The 20,598-nt window shown below is 43.6% G+C and overlaps 1 protein-coding gene across 5 annotated transcripts in view; it reads left to right on the top strand.

Moving 5' to 3' along the window:
- Positions 1 to 20,598, top strand: part of C4_1H8orf88 (chromosome 4_1 C8orf88 homolog) — an 847,684-nt gene that overhangs the window by 726,766 nt on the left and 100,320 nt on the right. For all 5 annotated transcript variants that reach the window (XM_078685592.1, XM_078685591.1, XM_078685590.1 and 2 more), the window contains one exon: positions 8,848 to 8,913. In XM_078685592.1, the coding sequence (XP_078541718.1) occupies positions 8,848 to 8,913 (66 nt within the window). The remainder of the gene's footprint in view (positions 1 to 8,847; positions 8,914 to 20,598) is intronic.

A 20,598-nucleotide genomic window follows, 5' to 3' on the forward strand; every position in this document is an offset into this window, starting at 1 on the left:
TAGGAAAAAATGGGGAAAAAGCTTGCTGCTAGAGGTAAGCATACCGCTGTAGTGAGCCTCACAGTATGCAGTTATCTAGTATGATGCTAATATGAGGTCTATTGGTTGTCTGGAGGATTAGATACACCTATGTGCTCAACAGCTCTGTTAGGGAAAGCACAAGCACATAGCGTGCTATATATGGACCATGTGCCTTAAATACGATCTAGATCAAACTAATCGGTATATCAAATGAGGGAGTGCGGTGGCTAAAACTGCAGACTGTCGCCGATCCGCACCTCCCTTTGTTAAGAAGATTAGTTGGATGTGTGCCCAACACGGACCAACGTAGGATGTTATAAGAACATTCCTCCTTTCAAAAGAATAGCGCAAAAGCTATCTAAAAAACATACATCAAGGTGGTATAAGTGGCAAAGACCAGGGTAATACGGTAAAATCTCATAGTCAAGACAATGGTACGATATCCTCTTATCTGGTGATGCAGAGATGATTTAAAAGTTTTAAACACCAAATGTCACATCCCCCAAAAAGAATAATACCCCACACAAGAAGCAGAACTAATTGCTCAAATTGCAACCAACCTGTCCGTCGGTAACCCGGGCTACACTGAGCCGTCGTCGGAGGTACCGAACATTACGGATCAGGTGGTATTTATGACACTGCGGTTGATTAGGTAAAATCATGCGACGTTTAACTGAAACGTGTGTTGTCAAATGTAACGTCTCATTGGTGGAATAGGATTTGAAAAAGGAGGTGGTGTATAGAGGCACCGTGTTTTATTCCTAAAATGATATTTAGTCAACCTTGTATATAGTGAACCTCCGCAGAGGCTCTCAAATCGTGAAAGCCACGGGTTTGCGGCTGTACCCTTCCTCATCTAGACCGGGCAAGTGTCTTTCAATATTTAAGGAGATACCCTCTTTCTTTTAGTGGTTATAAATATAGAATGGTTCTTGATAGTATTCCATCTAAATACCTTAATATATTGAAAGAATGCCGCTGGCACTCAAATCTCAAGGCCCCGAGTTAACAGTTGCACTCCGCTCTTGCTGGGTAGGGCAGGTGTCCCTAGTCAGCAAGGATGACTTATTTTCTTTTGATGGTAATGACTGTCTCTGAATGTTATAAACCCAAATAGCAGTAAACTGAAAAATCACTAAAGTTTAGAAAAAAATATATTTAACTCATGTCAAGACAACAAATGAAAACGTTCTGATCTTCTTTTACCACATGTGGAGAAGTGTGGCTCAATGGTGGAGAAGTGTGGCTCAATGGGTAGAGCAGGCAGACCTTGATGCAGAGCTCTGGCCAGGGACCAGGGTTCGATTCCCGCCTCGGCGGGTCTCCGGCTCATTAATTCCCCTGACTGGATATTCTCGCCTCAGTGCCTGTTCTGATCATGGGTCCCACGCTGCAACTCTGGGCAATAGCTTGCTTAGTCTCCACAACGGCCCCAAAAGCGCTGGGATGCCTGGCTGCACCTGGGGGGTGCCCAGGAGTGGACATTTCCCAGGAAAGCCAGGAAGGGTTCCTAAGCGGTATACGGACAGCGCCGGGACACCTCCGGTGGAGGTAGCTGTGCGCTTTACAAATTCCGACATTTACATTTATATATTTACATTTACATTGCGAGCATAAGAGATTAGCCACAGCTACATCAAAAGAGTAAGTGTATGTACACAGTGATGGTTCCCAGATCTGTCGAACAGAACAACTACAAGTGTGGTGAAAAAAATATAGATAGCCCTTTATTGTTATAAGAAATATTGTGGGGGAGAGACCTTACCAGAAAATTGAACACAAATATTCTTAAAAGGTGACAAAGCCTAAAGTAAAAATGTTAATGGACAACACTTAAACACTATAAAAACTTTAACGTACTAAGAGATGTATGCAGTGCTTATGGGAGAATCCCCAGGGCTCTAAACATGATGTTTATTTTATCAGAGGAGGGTCCAAGGTATATCGTAGTTAAGACCCTTTTTGTCACTCTAAAGTTTAAATACCCATTGTTGTTCTTTAGCAAACAAAAATTTGCATATATCTGAAATATGTGTGGGTATATATGGTTGTTCCAGGACAGTCCAATTCAGTAGCTCCGCTGTGTGTTTATGTAAAAAAAATTATTGATAAGTTTAGTGGCTTGTTTGTTACATCGTATTGTACTTTTGTGCTCATAAATTCGTAATTTGACCGTGCAAGCATTCATGCTCACGTACTGGAGTTGACATGGCCACTTTTTAGGTACATGAGTTTGTCGCTATTACAGTTTGTGTGCTTTAATTGAGACCACGGTCTTGAGGTCCCAATATCAATCTCTGTGGTGTGTTTGGTCTGGGGCAGACTGAACAGGACCAACATGGAAAATGTCCCTGAACCAGGGGCAGATTCCATAAGGTCCCTGTAATTGAGGGAATCCTCATGGGTGTTCTAGGTTGTGTGTATACCAAGGAATCTATGAGGTTGAAACTCGAACTCGAAATGCGAACAGCGGTAGAGTAATATTTTCATTAGTGTTGTTGAGAATCTTCCAATGTTTGCATTTTGTTTTTTGAATATCATTGCACATAGAACTGAAAGTGCTGACACATGGCAACCTTGATGTATTGGGTTTCCGTGCTTAAGGCTCCAAGAGTGCTTCTCAGTTGTTGTTAGTAGCACGTTTCTATGATTGACAAATAAGTTTTTTAGGATAGTTCCGATTTTTCAATTGCCTAACCAGTAACTCTGCATGCTCATTGAATTATTCTGTGCCAGAACAATTCCGTTTGACCCAAAGAAATTGACGATACAGTAAACTGTCAAGAACTGACTTGGGATGTTGAAAAGTAACAATGAGTTACGTGACATAGGTTTCCTGTAAAGTTCACTTTGTAGACCACTCTCACTGGGAAAGATACGTAGGTCTAGGAAAGGCAGACTATTCTTGCTGTATTCAACTGTGAAACAGAGGAAATTATTTCTAGAATTCAGCCAATTTTGTAGTTCAATAATAGTTACTACCTCACCTTCCCAAACCTCAAAAACATCATCTATATATCTTTTCCATGTGATGATTTGGTTATGGAAAGGATTAATGATATTAAAAATTTGGATGAAGAGATTAGCCAGACGGGGGCGAAGACACTCCCCATAGAGGTCCCAGATGTTTGAAGGTAAATGGTGTCTTCGAATTTGAATTTTTTTTCTTTCGTTGCCAGTCTGGCACAATCCAAGATAAACTGTACAGGTGTAATGGAGTCCAGGTCACAATTATCTAACAGGCGTCTGATGGCATCAAGAGTCTCCTCCTGCGAATGCAAGTATATAGCAATTCCACACCGACAGACTAAATAATCAGTTTCAACATAAAACTCAAGCTCAGGTAAGATTCTCAAAACACAAATGTCTGTGGTATCTTTGAGGTAAGTGGGCATTTCACTCACCATGGGACGTAAAACGAAGTCCTCATATGTTGATAAAGGCTCTAAAAGCGAACCAATGCCCGAGATAATAAGGCGTCCTGGAGGTGGCCTTTGTGTCTTGTGTATCTTCGCTAATACATAAAATGGTGGCATAACTGGATGCTTTGTAGTGAAGAAGTTGGCTTCACTGGGCAGGATCCATCCTTCTAGTTTAGGACTAAGACGTTGCCTTGGGTCAGAACTCAGAGGTTTATATGTGCCAATGTCACTTAGCTGACCCATATATTTAGTGTTGTATGCTGCGGTGTCCAGCAGCACAATAGCTCCCCCCTTGTCAGCTGGCTTGATGGTGACCAAATGGCCTAGCTAGAGTGCGTAGTGCTCTTATTTCGTTAGTTGGTAAGTTGCTGAAAAAATGGTCAGTCGTGGTGCACAGATTATCAATATCATTCATAACTGCTTTTTCAAATGTTAAAACTTAGACAGGCACAAGATGACTGATTGAAAGTTGACTGATTACTTAGACCAAAATTCAGAGGGTCATTCATAGAATTATTTATTTCTTTGTCCTTGAAAAAGAAATGTAATCTAAGCTTTCTGAAAAAGTGGGCGAGCTCGCAATGGGTCTGGAATGGATCTCCTCGAACATATGGTACAAAGCCCAGTACTCTGTCAAGGGCAGCTTTTTTGTCTGCTGTCAAAACCCGATTACTCAGATTGACAACAAGACTCAATCCCTGCTTGTCCCTGGAAGGTTCTCTCTGGTTCTGCTGCTTGTGCCCGGTTGTGATGTTGGCGGGTTGCAATGCACCTGCGCATGTTCGCCTCTCCGTCTTCCTCTTGCCATACCCTAAAAAAGGCTGGTTGTTGTAAAATTGGGTGAATACCTGTTGTGGCATTGTCTGTGAAGGGAAAGGCATATTAGGGTATCCCCATGGTGCTGGGGGCCACCACTGTGTTGATGGGGGTCCAAAGAATTGGCCTCTCTGTTGAACTTTTTTACTCCGACCACGGCCTCTAGAAGCATGTCCTTGTTGAGTTGTGGAGTCGGAGTCGCTGGACCACTCATCAGTTCCTGAGGATGAATAATTCGATCCATAGCGCTTGGCTTTACTGTTAAACTCTGGAGAGGCATAATTATCAGCTGTATATGGATTTACCCTTTCCATGGTAAAACGAGCTAAGTCCTTCTTACATTTTTCAATTTTGGTTAGTAGTATAGAGACTTTAAACTCGTTGTTTTTGTTTGATTCCTCATTGTTCTTTTTGAATAGAGTAACTGAAATTACAGATTTAATCTGCGCCTCCAGGGTTTGTATTTGAACAAGAATGGTATCGGCTACGCGTTTAGCTGTACTTATTATCAGCACTAACCAATCTCTCGTATACCGCTGATAGAGCGGTAATTTCTTCTGGTAACTTCTCAATGCAGAACCCTCATGCTACCTCTATTTTACCGCTGAAAAGGTGTTGGGCCCTTCACACCATGTATTACCTTCAGGAGACTTTAAATAATCATGAACAGTCAAAAATGTAATTATTATTTAAGCCAATGAAGAGAGTTGTTGAGTATTTTAAAGGGTTTTATTTTCTAGTCAAAAGTAAAGTTTTTCTCGGACTCTTTAGTCATTAGTAAAATATCAATCAGGTTACAGAATTTGGAAAACAGGAAAAATAGCATTAATACAGAACACATTACCGTCTGCATATAAGCATCCCATGTAGAAAAGAAAATGTGGCGCAAAGTGTCAGTCAAAACTCTTAAAGAGTTTGCAAGAAAAAATAATCTTGCAAGGCTAATCAATAATTCAATAGTTTGCAAAAATCTCCCATAAAGAGAAATAAATGCATAAGACAATTAATATCTTGTCAGACCTAATTAATTAGTCAAATCATAAACTTAAAGTTTTGCATCTAAATCTAAAAAACCTTTCTATCTGTTGCTGCTCTTCTGCATCTCTGCCACTCTGATAGGAGCTGCTCCTTGAAAGCACCCCTCCTTCACCAGACCTTAAAGGAATGTGGCCTGGTGCCAAAATATGATGTGCTAGGACTTTGGAAAAAATGAGCAGGGAACCCCCCACCTGACTCCTCGGACGCCCAAGGCTGCACCTGTGACGATCTTGTACCTAACCCTCGGAATGTCTGATCTAATCTGTTCCTTCTCTCAAGAGCTCACACGCCCCGCGCAAGGAAGCACAGTGGATGTTTTGAAAAACAAACCGGATTTGATTCCTGAGGCCCACTGGAGGGCTAAAAGATTTGTTTTAATATGCTGTCATTGAGGCAGAAATCACGGAACCCACTGGAGAGTGAGAATTATTTTGCACATACTTCAAATCCCAGCATGCAGCACCAGCGCAAATCAACAGAGAAACCCACCTGAGGGTAATGAACTATTTAAAATGCAGAGGGAAAGAGAGGGTGTGTGAAGCATTCGTGAACTGCCAGCATGCCTTTGAGAAAGGAGCAAGTTGCTCTGAAACGCGTCAGGCCACAAGATTTATTGGGATGTAAAATGCCAGTTTGGGAAATTAAAGTTCATGCTGAACACATCTACTGTGAGTGCGTCTTCAATTACGGGGCATCTTTGGATATATATATATATATATATATATATATATATATATATATATATATATATATATATATATATATATATCAAATATGCAACAAGCCAAAGTCTCTTAAGACAGAAATAGTGAATTTAGATTACAAGGGATGAACTGGGAAGAGAGAACACATTCTATTAATCTTCAAAGCTAAAAATGCCACTTTTCTCTACACTGCAAAAACACATGTTAATTCAGCACAAGCATTTCAGACTGACTAGGCCTTACTTTCATATTTTTCATGGGCCCTGTGTTTTAACTTGCACCAAAATGTGTGTGGCAATTTAAATGCAGTCTGTCTGAAGCACAAAAATAAACAATGCCTGACTGCAGATAAAATCTGCTCCATCACCGCCATGCAATAAGCGACCAATCTTTGAGGAATTTCTTGTCTTTTAAAAACAGTCTTGGGATGTTAGTGACTATTAAACCTGTAGGAGCGCAGTTAGCTCTTAAATATTCAGTCATGATTGCACCATGTACCACATTTGTCTCACTTAAGCACTGCACCCATCTTTTTGTATTGCACTATAGATCTTCATCTGATGTATCTTAGTGAATTCAATTGAACCTTTCAAAACATCCCTGAGCTCCTCCCTCTTAGTGAGGGGGTTGTAGCCCTCAGCTGTACTAGGATTTACAGGCGGGAGGAGATCCTAGATGATGAAGCATGTCACCTCTGGTGCGTGATAGGATTCCGTCCGTTAACTAGGGCTTCCCATAGAGAGACTACAGCATCACAAACTTATTGAACTTGCTTGTTTGTGTATTAGACGCTGTGAGCGCCAAGTGATTGATGAGACCCATAGATATTGTAGTGTTTTTCACTTCTTCTTGGGAATATATATGTGCTGGTCGTTAAACTTTCCCACGGACTCTCTAACCCCCGGTTAGCTTAATATAGTCACCGGCCAGCTGATCTTACCTCCTTTTGGCCCTATACATGCAGACTTTAATTTTTTCTGAAGGAAAACAGCACTACTCTTGTCTCTGGTATACACAAGGAGAGAGAGGGAGAGATTCAGGCGTTCCCCCTTAAAGAGTCTTTTCTCCTGCTCACGAAGGACAAAGTGAAACTCTGAATCAATCCTAAATTCATTCTTAAAGTGCTTACTAACTTCCATCTAAGTGAGCTTGTCATTCTTAGATCCTTTGTTTCCAATCCTCAACATCAGAAAGATCATTACATTCCCTAGCCTTGAGTAGATATCTCAAATTCTATTAGACAAAACAAAGGACATACGCACAACAAACCAGCTATTTGTATCATTTGGTCAACCTTGAAAAGGACAAGCCCTATCCAAAGAGAGGATAGTTCGCTGGCTCTGAGCCTGTATTGTTTTCTGTGATGCCAAAGCCAATTATCCTCTTCAGGGGCGCGTGAGGGCACATGCCGATACGGCCACTGCTTCAACCGCAGCACTCTGTGCTGGGGTGCCTTTAAAAGACATCTGCCACGCAGCCACCTAGAGGAGCAGGCATATGTACATTAAGCATTACTGCCTAGACGTGGATGCAGAAGCTCATGCAGCAGTGGAACAGGCAGTCCTAAGAAACCGGTTTCATGAAGTGTAAGCCTGCTTCCTTCTTTGTTGTATTTCGTAACATATTACTGCCTGCTTTTCTGATTCAAGCATGTGAATATATAAAAGATCTAATGTTGGAGAAGAAATGAGTTAATTAACGGTGACTCAAGTCCTCCAACTTTGGTATCTTTTCTGTATTCACATGCGACTCTTCCTCCTCCCTGATCAGAGGCTCATCATATTTATTCTCACACTTATGCTTTGAAATCTGAGCCCTGGTGGAGAGGCAGTAGGACAACTTAAATTCCAACTCATTGACTGAAGCTTTAGTTCTTTCAGCTGAGGTGGATGTGCTCCTAAACATACTAGGTTGTTTCAAGCATGTCGCGGGGAAAGGCAGAGGGAGTGCAGTGAAAAGCCACCACTACCTTCACCAGTGTAGCTAGCGCTCCTACGGTAATAGCGGTCGAGGCTTATTCCTCCTTTACAGTCCCTCCCTTAGGTTCACCCCGGTCCCTTCCCAGAGCGAGCCCAAGGCGTCCACGTACCTTGGTTAGCCACGACCCTTCTCCTGAGCCGTGGCGGGCTTCTGCGCGGTGCCAGCTAGGGTCTGGCTGCCCTTCTCTTCCGTCGTCCGCCTTCTCTTCCTGGCAGGAAACCTCCTTCGTAAAAGCCGATTCCTCGTCTTCTCGTAGCGGTGTAGCGTCTCTCCAGGGTAGCACCTCGAAGGTTTTCACGAGCGTCTCCACCTCCTTGTTGGCCGGTTCCCAAGAACAAACTCCCACTGCGGCGTCTTCAGTCTTCAACCTCCGCGAAGGAGCATGTGACCCTGTCACCTAACTGGGGTAGGCACAAGATTTAAAGGGGCCATACTCCCTGGAGACGTTCTGAAAATACATAAGGGAAGAGGGAGACCAGTGAGGGGAAAAGTGCTCGGACTGTGCTTCTAGCGATTCCATGTCCTCACATACCAATATTTGGAGAACTGGAGTTATAGGTAAGTAACTAATTCTTTAAGGAGCTCCAGAGGAATAACTGCAACAGTAGAAGGCATGTTTTTGCCACCAGCAATTTAGTAACGGACCCATCTTCCAAAAAGTTTCCAACTTTTTTTAATTTAGTCTGTCAGTGGTGCACTTCCTTGATATTTAAATCCTCGTTTACAATGCGTGTAACATGAAGGCTGCTAGTTGCTCCATTGAAGAGCAGTGATTTTTAAACGTGAATTTGAAGGTTTGTAGTTTTGTGTATGTCTGTTTTAGAATGAGACTAGAAAGATATTTACTGCTTGCTTCTCCATTCTAGATCAAAGCCATGGAAATAGTGGAACCGGAGGAGCAAGAGGAGGAAGAGGACAAACATTTATACAAGGTGTGTTCTTTAAACAGCTGATTTTACCCCTTCATGATCCACCTTTCACATTGTTGGTAGTAGTTTCAAATCTCAGTTAATTTTACTTCCTAGAAACATTACTCATCTCCTTAGGTGAAACTCTTTGAACTTGGTGTCATTGATAATATTGAATAATTTCTTGTCTACGAAAATCACCACATTCTTTGTTTAGTTCATTTTAACGTTGACTTAGTATATGCACAGTTGCATTGATATCATTGTTTTCATCTGGATTAGGCTAATTGTTCAAAAGGGTGTTTTTGCACCAGTACTGCATACATGCTTGTTATCTTTTATTGGCGGAGTGCTTTCTTATCACAGAGTAGGTTTTCAAAATAATCGCCATGGTGCCCTTGTAAGAGGGGTGATGCTATCTGTCTTCTTGTCCCTGTGGATAAGGTGACCGGCCACTAGCGCAGAGCTGGTGGGCCTTACCTTCATAGCCTAGCCATTCTGACTCCTGGTGGAACCCGAATGTTACATGGTATTTTTTTTTTAAGTTCTGTTTTTATTATTGAAACGTAACAGTTACATCTATACATAGACACATTAGCCCCAGTTGCACAGTTCTGGGGAGATGACTGTTGCACATCAGCACTCTATACATAGCGAGACATGATTATTAAGTATGTTTACGGTGAAGTTGGATCGCCAAGGGAGGGGAGAACAGGGGGGTCACATACATTTCCATGATATACATTTCACCTGCCCCAAACAGCCATTCGCTTTTGAGGGCAACCACGTGCTATATGGATAGTTTTCTCCCTGACCATACACCAATCCATGTCCCCCTTCCAGGCTGCTAGTGTAGGCGGTGCTTTCGCTCCCCATAAATGAGCAATGTTTCATTTGGCCACCATTTGCCCCAACTTGGCCCATAGCGTGCCCTTGCTGTTGAGATCTGTGGGTTCCCACACATTCAAGAGACACCTCTTGGCTTCGGGCCTTATCACAATTGCCAAAACTGTACTCATGCACTCGTGCACCTTCCTCCAATATTTCTGAATCAGCCCGCACTCCCATATAATGTGTAGGAAGGAGCCCTCTAGGCCACATTGCCTTCTGCATAGCCCATCACTTGCCCCACCCATGTGCACCGGTCGGGGTCCAGGGACATAGATTCTGTGAAGAATTTTAAGTTGAACAAGGCGAAGCCTGGATGAAAGTACGACCTCCCGTGGGGAGGGCAACCGCCTCCTGCCACTCCTCATTGTCTAGTTCTAGCCCATCCATCTCCCATCGCTCCCAAGGGGTACAAGCGGATCTGGAGTGTTGTTGACGAGTTTCTGGCAGGTAGCCGTCAAGTAGTCTGTCCTCCAATGGAGAGGATTCTAGTGGGGAGGACCCCTCTGGAAGGTTAGATTGGAGGGAGTGTTGGACTTGCAAGTATCTGAAATATTCTGTGTCAGCTGAAGTCCACCTTGCCCACCCCCCAGAGGTCACCTATTTTCGACAACCCATTGAGGTCCCACTTATCAAACCCTTTTGTTCTCCTAAGGGAGCCAAGTTTCTCCGTGTCCCATAGTGCAGTGGCTAGTTTGAGTTTTTGGTCCCATCCCAGTCTACGATTTACAATGTGCCAGAGTATTCTCCGGCTTCTCTACTCTGTTCCTCCGCACCAGTCTCTTCGTGCTCCCGCTCCTCGCTGCTGTGGACATCGTCTGTCTGTGTTTGGGCTGTCGCTGGGTCACTACTTGTGCCCTGAATGTGGATGCAGAGAGAAATCACCTCCTCTGCGGTTATATGAGCAAGCTGCCTAGGCACCCGGTGGAGCTCCGATCACTGCGTTCTACTCCGTCACCATCCTGGTCACTCCCCCTCCCGATAACTTTTAAATATTCAAGATTTCCATGACAGGCTCTGGGCAACAATTTCCACTTCCTTTTTTTCTATTCTAACTGGTCAGCATGTTCTTTCACAAAAGTGTTCTTCCCTGCGTATTTCTGTCCGTGGGGCTACAGAATGCCAAACATCGGAGGTTTATAGCCTTTACTAGTTTCTCTTAACTTCTTCCCACACACTTCAGCCTTTCGTCCTGCCTCCCCCTCCGCCCATCACAACATTCTTGCAGGTCTCCCCCTTTCACCACTGTCAGCCAGGCACTACCGCTCCACCCTGGCTCTGTCTACTCAACCACACTTCTTTCGACCATTGGACCGTTCCACTCCTCCCCACCCCTTAACACTTTCCAACCGCTCATTCCTCCCCAAGTTGTCACTACTCTGATTTTCATCCCTCAATTTGTGTACTCACCCATCGGCCCTCCGCTCCCTCCCGCAGTCCCCCATCCACCTATCGCTCTCACCTCTGCACCCGCCTCTCTCACTTTTCTTAACTGCTTCTCCTAATCCGCTCGCATCCTCTCTCCCCATTCTACCCGTCAATCACCCGACCGGGACTCTCGCCGGTTTATCCGTCAATCCCTCACCTATCCACTGATCCTTCACCCATCTACCCTTACCCTTCCCTTATGGTGCCTATTACTACCCCTAACATCTCTTCTCCACCCGCTTGTTTCTTTCTCACCTCATCCACCTCTACCTCCGCACTGTCCCAATCTGAACTCCTCGCCCACTGCTCTTTATTTCTCTCACTCATCCGTCCGGTTCCTTTCCCTCTCCAGTCACCTCACACTATTGTTACTTTCTTAACCTTGCGCCCTGTACAGCATTCCCCGGACTCTGCACCCCGCTCCTATATGTCACATCCACCTCACTATTGTCTTCCTCTCATCTATGCACCCTCTTCTCATCTCTCACCCTCCACCCATCTCTCACCCTCCACCCATCTCTCACTTTCACCCTCTCCCGTCTCTCATCACCTCCAACCTCTTCTCACCCCTCCACCCTGTTCCCACCTCACACCCTCCACTTTGTTTCCATCACTCACCCCTGCCCCCTCCCCCTGTTCCTATCTCTCACCCATCATGATTATGCTTTTCATACTCCAGCTCCTCTGTTTTTCTTCACCTACTGTTCGAGTTCCTCCCCAACTATTGTTTTCTCTTCTTTCGCCCCTCTCCCATCTCTCACCCTCCCGAGTTCACTTAGCCCCGGATAGGTGTTGTCTCAGTATGCCGACTTGCTCAGCAGATCAGTTCTCCCTGCTGGGTCCGACCCCCTGGCACCAGGCCACATTCAGCTTGGGTACTTTTGTCTTTCAGGTGGTCCCTCGGACCCACCACACACACCTCTTCCTGGGATTCAACACTAGATCTGACAGCCACCCCTCCTCCCTGTTCCGATACCCAAACAGTCAAGAACTGACTTGTAAAGGACATGTGCGTGCCCGAAATCACCATGTTTTTTATATTCTGCATCCCTGGATAAACAAGAACTCATTATTCACACATCCAGCCTTTACACAGCATATATGTAAAAACAGCGTGTGTACTTTTACACAATGTCGCACAGATTTCCTTCGCAGAAATGTGCCCTGACTTGTGGTACTACCAGCAGAGGAGTAACCAGGGTGCCAGGGGCCCGAATGCAAGAAAGGAGAATGCACCACACCATCCCTCCATGTCCTGCTTTGGTAACAAAAATCAGCAATAAGTAGGGGGCAACAGGCCCTTTATACTGCTGAGCCCCGGTGTCACTGCACCTGCTTCTTCACTCCTGATAGATATGCCTCTGGGTAATGCGCACAGTGCATATTGCGATCCCATGTGAAAGAGATTGGGGAACAAATTGCTAATTCCGTAAACATACACAGTGAAAGGGAATTATTTAAAAAAGGTTTCGCTGGGGCTTAGTCTCGTCATTGGCTGTCTCCTGCTGCCAACCATGCCCCTTTTCCTTGTTGGCATTTGGCCCAGTGGCAACCTTGCTACAACATTGCTAACAAGCATTTGCAATTAAATAGGTCTCGCATTTACGAGAGTTTAAGCTATTGCCATTGTAAATGACAATGTCTTTTATTTAGGTTTTAAAAACCAATACCAAAATAAAAGGCGTAACCATTTACAATGCCAATAGCTCAAACTTGCGTAACTGCGAGACCTATTTCATTGCAAATGATTGTTTGATATCTGGGAGCCCTATGCCTCCGTCATACCACCCGAGCGTGAGTTTGTGTAGTGCTATACGTGGTCTACCGTCCCACAGCAGGTCCCTTTGGATGCTCTTTATTTCCCTGAAGAACCTAGTCGGGCACAGGTCAGGAGAGTTTGGCAGGACATATAGGAAGCACGGAAGGGACATCATCTTGAAATGGTGTTTTTGTTTAGTCTGCTGGTGAGGTGAAGTTGTCAATGCCATCGGATTTACAGTATCCCTTCCTCTACCCACACTGTAATTGATAACTGGTAAGTAGGAGGCAAAACCTTCATGAAGGGAGGCTAGTAGGACATACTGAAAACCACTGATAAATAATTTTGAAGCAAGCGGCGAAAGCTATGCCTCTGACTTTGTAAACAATGTGTACAATATCCCAATATAACTTTCACATCCTCATTTCTGTTTCGGCAGATGGAGTATGTACCATCTGCAAGGCTGAGTACTTGACTGCTGCCATGCCGAAAGTACTCTACCTGCTAAATTTAGTAGAGATGTGCGCCAGACAAGCGAACATCTCTTGCATTGGCAGGAACTACCGTCACAACGGTTCCTATCAATGCATTAAAAGTTTCACGTACAGCTTTGTGAACCGGAACTGTATGGCAAACCTGCAATCATATTTTTTTTTCTTCCAAAATCCCAAAGCTGAATTTAGCTTTTGAAGATTGCAAAATAACCCTATCGCCATGGGAGATTGCTTCCTGCCTTGGGGAACATTTACATGTTTTCAATGCCCCTTACCAAAATGACCAGTTTAACTAATAGTGAAAAATGGTAATTTTGACCGCCCACTCTAAACCGGGCAAGCGGTCAAGTGGTGGCCAACATCAGTTGGCCCTTACTTCATCGGAGATGTAGGTCAGCAGCAGAGATGGATTAGTCTCAGCCACTGACACATTTCTGTTCCGCCCAACTTTAAATGAGGTGGGCGAAACTACAGTTTGGCAAAGCGGGTCCTTACTTCCCTTTGTGACTGAGTACCCTCACCGCCAAACCCTAAATCAGGCCCTCAGACATTAATGCATTGTGAAATGCTAATCGCCTAGTGCAGGCTTAATGGGTTCCTTGATCACTGCATATGTCTGTACGTTGTTGACTGTTGTCTGATATATATATCTTTCTTTGTGTGTGTGTTCTCTTCAGCCTATGAGTTTTGCTTATGTAATATTTCAATATGTGCTTAATCTTTGCTTTTTGCCTCAATATGATCGAACGCAAATTATTTTAAATAAAAATTTTGGGTTTTGGAGCAAATCTGCCTTTTCTACATGGTCCATGTATTTTGCCTTTTTCTGGATTGTATTTTTGTTGGCTTTGGGATTCTGTGCATTGTACCGCTGCTAAAAAGTAGTAATGTAGCTGTGCTTCCCCTTTAAAACATGTTGTACATTGGAATTCCCTACTTGATCTAATTACTTATATATCCATTGTAACTGGTACCTGCAGTGTGCCTATTGGCTGGAATGTTCAGTGTCACATGGGTTTAAGTGTATACTTACACCATCCACATATGTAACAGTAATATATTTCTGTCAGGAGCACCACTGTGCTTTGTCAAGGTGCAGTTTAAATTCACTGAAGTGTTACACTGGCAAGAATATGCTTTTGACATGTAGGAAAATACTTTTTAAATATTTGTAAATCACCCCAGACATAAGCCTTGTAGGCCCACATGGTAGGGTGCTAACATGTAAAAAAAAAAGGCACACTTTATATTTTGATGAGTGTGCCCTAACAGTGAAATTCAAAAGCTATTTCATTGTATCAACCTGGCTAGACTTTTCTCCAGCAGGCCTAGGTGGGATTAAAATATTTATTTTCCAAGTCTGCTTAGCAAAGGGCTAAATAAATGCAGAATTTAAAAAATCTGACTTAATGGTGAAATACATTTTTTGATAGTTTAAGCAGAAAAGTAACTTTGTGACATGTACTTTAGGCTGCCTGCGCCAGGACTAGATTTAAACCAATCCTGCCACACATCACATCTCCAGAACTGAAATACATATCCTTGGCTAGAAGTTAACGTCTCTGGATCAGAGGACATTGGCTTGCCCCTGAGCCCAGGAATGTCCGGTGTGTTGGAACTGCTGACCTCTTAGTAGGGATTAGCTATCTGGTGGTGGACAGGAACAGTTGAGAGGACACAAGGCTCCTTTATCCCAACTTCTTTTGACTTGGAAATGCCAGGGAGGGATTCCCAAGTTCATCCCCAGTACTTTGCCATGCAGTCCGGATCCAACAGCAGTAGGAGGACAAACCAGTTTTGACCCTGACAGGTTGGGAAGTGGCCAAATAGCCAAACACTGGCCTGTCTGTCTGCCTTATTGAAACAGGGAATCCTCTATTGTTCTAGTAACTCAAAGGGAGTAGCGCTGCAAAACGAGGTGGGAAGAGGAACTGCTAGAAAATAGTTAGGATCAGGTGGAAAACTTTCTCCAATTACTGGCAAGGGCACTGGATAAATACGGCACCTCAGCCACTGCCTCCTCAGAACATTCCCGGACCTGGGAAGACTCAATTTGAAGAAGGTGGTCCTGCTGGAAGAATTCTGACTTTTGACTCCTGGTGGAAGAAGAGGTCTCACATAAGGACTTCTGAATCCTGCAGGCACCCAGGGATTGGAATTGCTGTGTGTGTCCAATGGTTGCCCTCTTTTTTACCTCCTTCAGGGACACACAAAGGAAAGAGACATGGTGTCCAGGGCCTGCCCTGAGGCACAGGGATTGCAGGGACTTACAGAAGAAGCTTTTTGAACTGTTGGAGACTTAAATCTGAAGATACAACCTCTGACCAAGACAACCTGCTTGATATCTGAGCTTTGCTCTGTAGCATTCAGCCTGAAATTGCTCTTAGGTCCCAGTCCATCACACAGTTTTTTTTTTTGATAGTGCTTGACTTTTTCTTGGTCCAATTTTAACCCAAACTTACTTTGATCTTGTTGTGCTTAGCTCATTAAAGTGTACTATTTGTTTCTAAATTGGATTGAGAATTTTAATATTAGTTCTTTACTTTAAAATTCTTGGTATTTCTTGAACTCAGCATGCACTTTTCTGATGATTGCCTGCTGCATGTGTCATAGCTACCAGTGGCTGAGCAGAGATTCTAACAGAACTATGTTTTCACTTAACCAGAGTTGATGGGGGTTCCCGTCCCAAAATAATAACTCAGTTTCTGGCGGGAACAACATATATTTTTGATCGTGAACTAGGAGCATTTTTGTGTGTTTGCCTTTAATATTTTTGACATGGGTATTCGGAGCTATTTTTTTATAGGAGATCATTAGCAGCACTTTCCACTGTTTTTCATTTTGTCCAGTATTTTTCGGTGTTTTACATTTACTGTACTCCTCGAGCGCATATCCCGGTGTAGGTTTTATTACAATGACTAACTCTCTCCTATATTGTCATGTTATGTTATGTTAGATGGGAATTTGTATAGCGCACGTACACCAAACAGGTCTCTTGGCGCTGTGGAGTCTAGATGGGGGAACAGTTCAGTAGAGTAGCATCTAGTTGTAGACCAGGGTAAACAACCAGGTCTTAAGTTGTTTCCTAAACCGAAGGCAATCAACCTCAAGCATGAGGGAGATAGGAAGTGCATTCCAGAGCTTTGGATCCAGAAAAGAGAATCGGGTCCCACCAACGCGTTTACGTCTAATTCTGGGCACCATCTAAAGGTTCTGATGCATAGATCTCATAGTGCGCTTGGATAGATGCTTACTGAGTAGCAAGACTATGAATCTAGAGCCGGTTTCTTGGATTTCTTTAAAAAGAATGCAGGCAGTTTTAAACATAGCTCGCTGCTCCACTGGGAGCCAGTGGAGATCTTTAAGCAAGGGCCCCACAACCCCGCTCCCCAATACTTCTCAGGGACCCGGTGGGCCAACATTTCTATCTCATAGACTGCAAACCACTGCCCAATATCTTCACTTTTGTGGAAATCTTTGATGACATCCTTGGGAAAATGTACTCTGCCTTCTGAAGGCACAGATGGTGCGCTGCCACCAGAGGGATTGATTTCTAAGCCCTTGGCCTTGACTTCTAACTCACTCAACATTCTCATGTTCCATTCTCATTCTCTCTCTTTCCAAAGACAACCTGTTATATTCTGTTTCCCTCTGACTCTTCATCTTAAGCGTAGCCAACTCCAGCTTCAGTGCCCTATTTCTTTCCCTGTCTCCCAGCTCTCAGGGGGACAGACCTTTGGAAAAGATACTGCTGCCAGGTGGAAAGAGTCCCCCTCCCCTAGCTGAAAACACTGGCCTCTCAATGGGCCCATCTGTATCTCCAACTGGCTCCACCACCAGATATGGGGCATTTCTTGCTTCTATCCAGGCCCTCAGCGCCTTTTGGTAGTCATCCTTTTTAGAAATGCCTGGTGTAGCAACTTTCAATTTCCTGCACAGATGTTTGAGCTTTTTCACAGTGTAGGTATCCAACCTCTCTTCCTCAAATTCAAGATCCATCTATGCAACAGATGCTGGTTTACTCATGCTAGTAAAAATTGGGAGTTTTCAGGAAAAACTAACAGTCCAAGGAAAAAGATTCTAAAAAAAGTATGTGGTCGCGTTTGGTCTGCACTCACTAGTAGTGTACACCAAATACTGTATATGAAACATAAATGCAAAGTCCAAATCCCACCGCTGCTAACAATGTTAGATCTGGGGGCCTCTAGTTGGCAATGGTATTCACCTTTGTCCAAATAGGGACCCTTACTTCTAAGTCAGGATATGGGGATTACACTCCTTAATAACCCCTGCTCACCCCCTTGGTAGCTTGGCACGAGCAGACTGGCTTATCTCAGAGGCAGTGTGTTAAGCATTTGTGAATATACACAGTGATACAGTGAAAACACTACAGATGGACACAACACAGGTTTTATAAAAATAAGTATTCTTTATATAGACTTAACACAAGACCATAAGCGACAAAAATCGACACGAGAACTGCAACTGTACCTGGCATTGGGACTGGCTATCTCCGCTGCTTTCTTGTGTGCTCTCAAGTGAAGGACAGCCAGCATATCGGAATCTATGGCGGCGGTCCGGCCGTCGAGTCAAGCACCACCCCGGAATCAACAGGGGGGCCGTGAGTTTCTCAAAAATTAACCTCGTCTCGGAGAAAGGGCGCAGGATTGAAGTTGCTGTCGAGTGACTGGGGCTCAGAGTGAGCTTGGATAGGCAGGAAATGTGCACTGCTACTATGCGAGGTGTAATCCGATGCACTACTTCCCCCATAATGCCTTTACACAGACTCATTGGAGCGACCCCATCCAGGGGTGTGTCATAATGGATAAATAAAAAAGGAAGTATGCACACCGAGGCACGCTTTTTCCGTGTACAGCCTTTGAAAAAGTAACTCTACGAAACACGTCAGGCAAACACGAAAGACTGCTTTTAATGAACCAGACACGAGAACTGCAACTGTACCTGGCATTGGGACTGGCTATCTCCGCTGCTTTCTTGTGTGCTCTCAAGTGAAGGACAGCCAGCATATCGGAATATATATATATTTAAAACTGAATTGCGAAGTTTGCACACAGTATTTGAGGCTGCTATATTTAATGCTCTAAAATGAAATGAATTTTAGATGTTTTTAAATTGTTATGAAATAGCATATCTGTTCATATTTATTGATTATTTAATATTTATGGCATATATTTTGCACATCTCATATGATATGGCTTATCAAAATAATATGTATTTATCATCATTTCAATTTACAATATTGGAAGGTTGTAAAGCATGCCAGAAAGAGAGAAAAAAATGTATTATCCACATCAGTATTTTTTCACTTTTCATTATCACGTGGTACAAATGGGTGTAAAAAAACAAGTATTTAATGGGAAGGTTACTGCATAATCGCTATGTGATCAAGGTTACTCGTTAACCGAAACGCGTCATGCTTAAGAAAGAATGTGAGAGGAGAGAATAAAACTTCCTGGAATATTTACTTGCTGCGTGGTGGTCCGTCATTCTGTGGTGTAAGCAACGCTGGATGCAGAATCTACAAGAATATATATATATATATATATATATATATATATATATATATATATATATATATATATATATATATTATTGAAAAGGCGAGTGGGAAGAGCCCTGTGGGACACTACAACTCAAAACCTACCATGTTGGATTTAAACGGCGAGAGCCACACCGACTGTTTGCGGTCCTCTAAAAAGGATCTGAACCAGTCAAATGCCGAACCCCGAGACCCGCTGCGGCAATACGATCCAATAAAATTATGTGGTTTACGCTGTCAAATGCCGCAGACAGTTAGAGGAGGATCAGAGCCTGAGTGCGATCAGTGTCAGCCTGTCCTTTGAGGTCATCTAGAACAGACAGAATCAAAGATTTTGTGGAATGCGCTGGACGATAGCCTGCCTGATGGGTGTCCAAGAACTTGGTGGCTTCCAAGAAGGAACTAAGGCAGGAGGCTACATGAGTCTCCAGCAATTTAGTTGGGAATGGGAGAAGTGAGATGGGTCTATAGTTGACCAGTTTTTTGGGATCAAAGCTTGTTTTTTTTTTTAAGTGGGATGACCACCGCCTCTGTGAAAGCAGGCTGTACACTACCGTGGGACATTGAGAGGTTAAGAAAACTAAGAAAAATAGCAGGGAAGGTCCGATAGATTACTTTCAGAATGTTGATAGGGCAGGCCTCCTTGGGGGAGCCTGATTTGACCTTTGCTACAAGATCCAGAAGAAGTTTCTGATCTAGCAAAGGGAAGATGTTGAGGGAGGATGAACTGGAATAGACCATGCTGTCTGTGGTTCTACTGTTATTTGGGTCGATGGAATTTTGGATTTTTGTTTTTTCCACAAAGGAGTTCAGGTCATCACAGAGTTCTTGGCTGGCAGTGAAAGGTGGGGTCACGCGACTCGGATTGGATAGTTCTTTCACAATCCTAAAGATTTCTTTAGAACCATTGTGAGTCGAGTACCCTATTAGTAAAGAAGACTCTCTTAGCCTCCAGAATGGCGGCTTTGTATGTGTGCAAAGTTGCAGTAGATAATTTTTTCGTCTACTATATAGGTTTTTCGCCATTTCCGCTCGGCTTGACTTGCCTGAAGTTTAAGTATTTTGAAGCCCTTATTAAACCATTTCGATGCTTCGTGTTGCCTAGAGCGTGAAATTTTAGTCTGTAAAGGCGCATGGAGGCTAAAGGCCTATGACAGTCAGTGATCTCCTTTTGCCAGTTATGAGTCTCCTTCAAGGGCAGGCTGCTCACAGGAAAGCGTATCCACTAGTTCTTTCAGGTCAACCTGGTTCCAATTTCTAAAGGTGGTTCTAGAAATAGAGGGGTTTATGACCAGTGGTAGAGCATGCAGCTTGAAGCTAATGGTGTAATGATCTGACCATGCACATGGTTGGACTACCACGTTATTCAGAGTGACATTGAGGGTCATGTCGCTTTATTGCTCACTATAGCGGGCTATATGAGCATGAAAGGCCGGCTCCAAATTTAAAAGCTGAAGGACAAAGTGTGCAGATGTCCGGCATGAGAGGCGTGTGATCACTGCTTGTACTGTGTCCTGATTGGCAGTGTGTTCATAACTTCATGTGTATCTAACTTTATGGGGTTTTTGGAATGTGCACAC

Source organism: Lissotriton helveticus, chromosome 4_1, assembly GCF_964261635.1.
Source record: "Lissotriton helveticus chromosome 4_1, aLisHel1.1, whole genome shotgun sequence".
In the NCBI taxonomy this organism is placed as follows: Eukaryota; Metazoa; Chordata; class Amphibia; order Caudata; family Salamandridae; genus Lissotriton; species Lissotriton helveticus.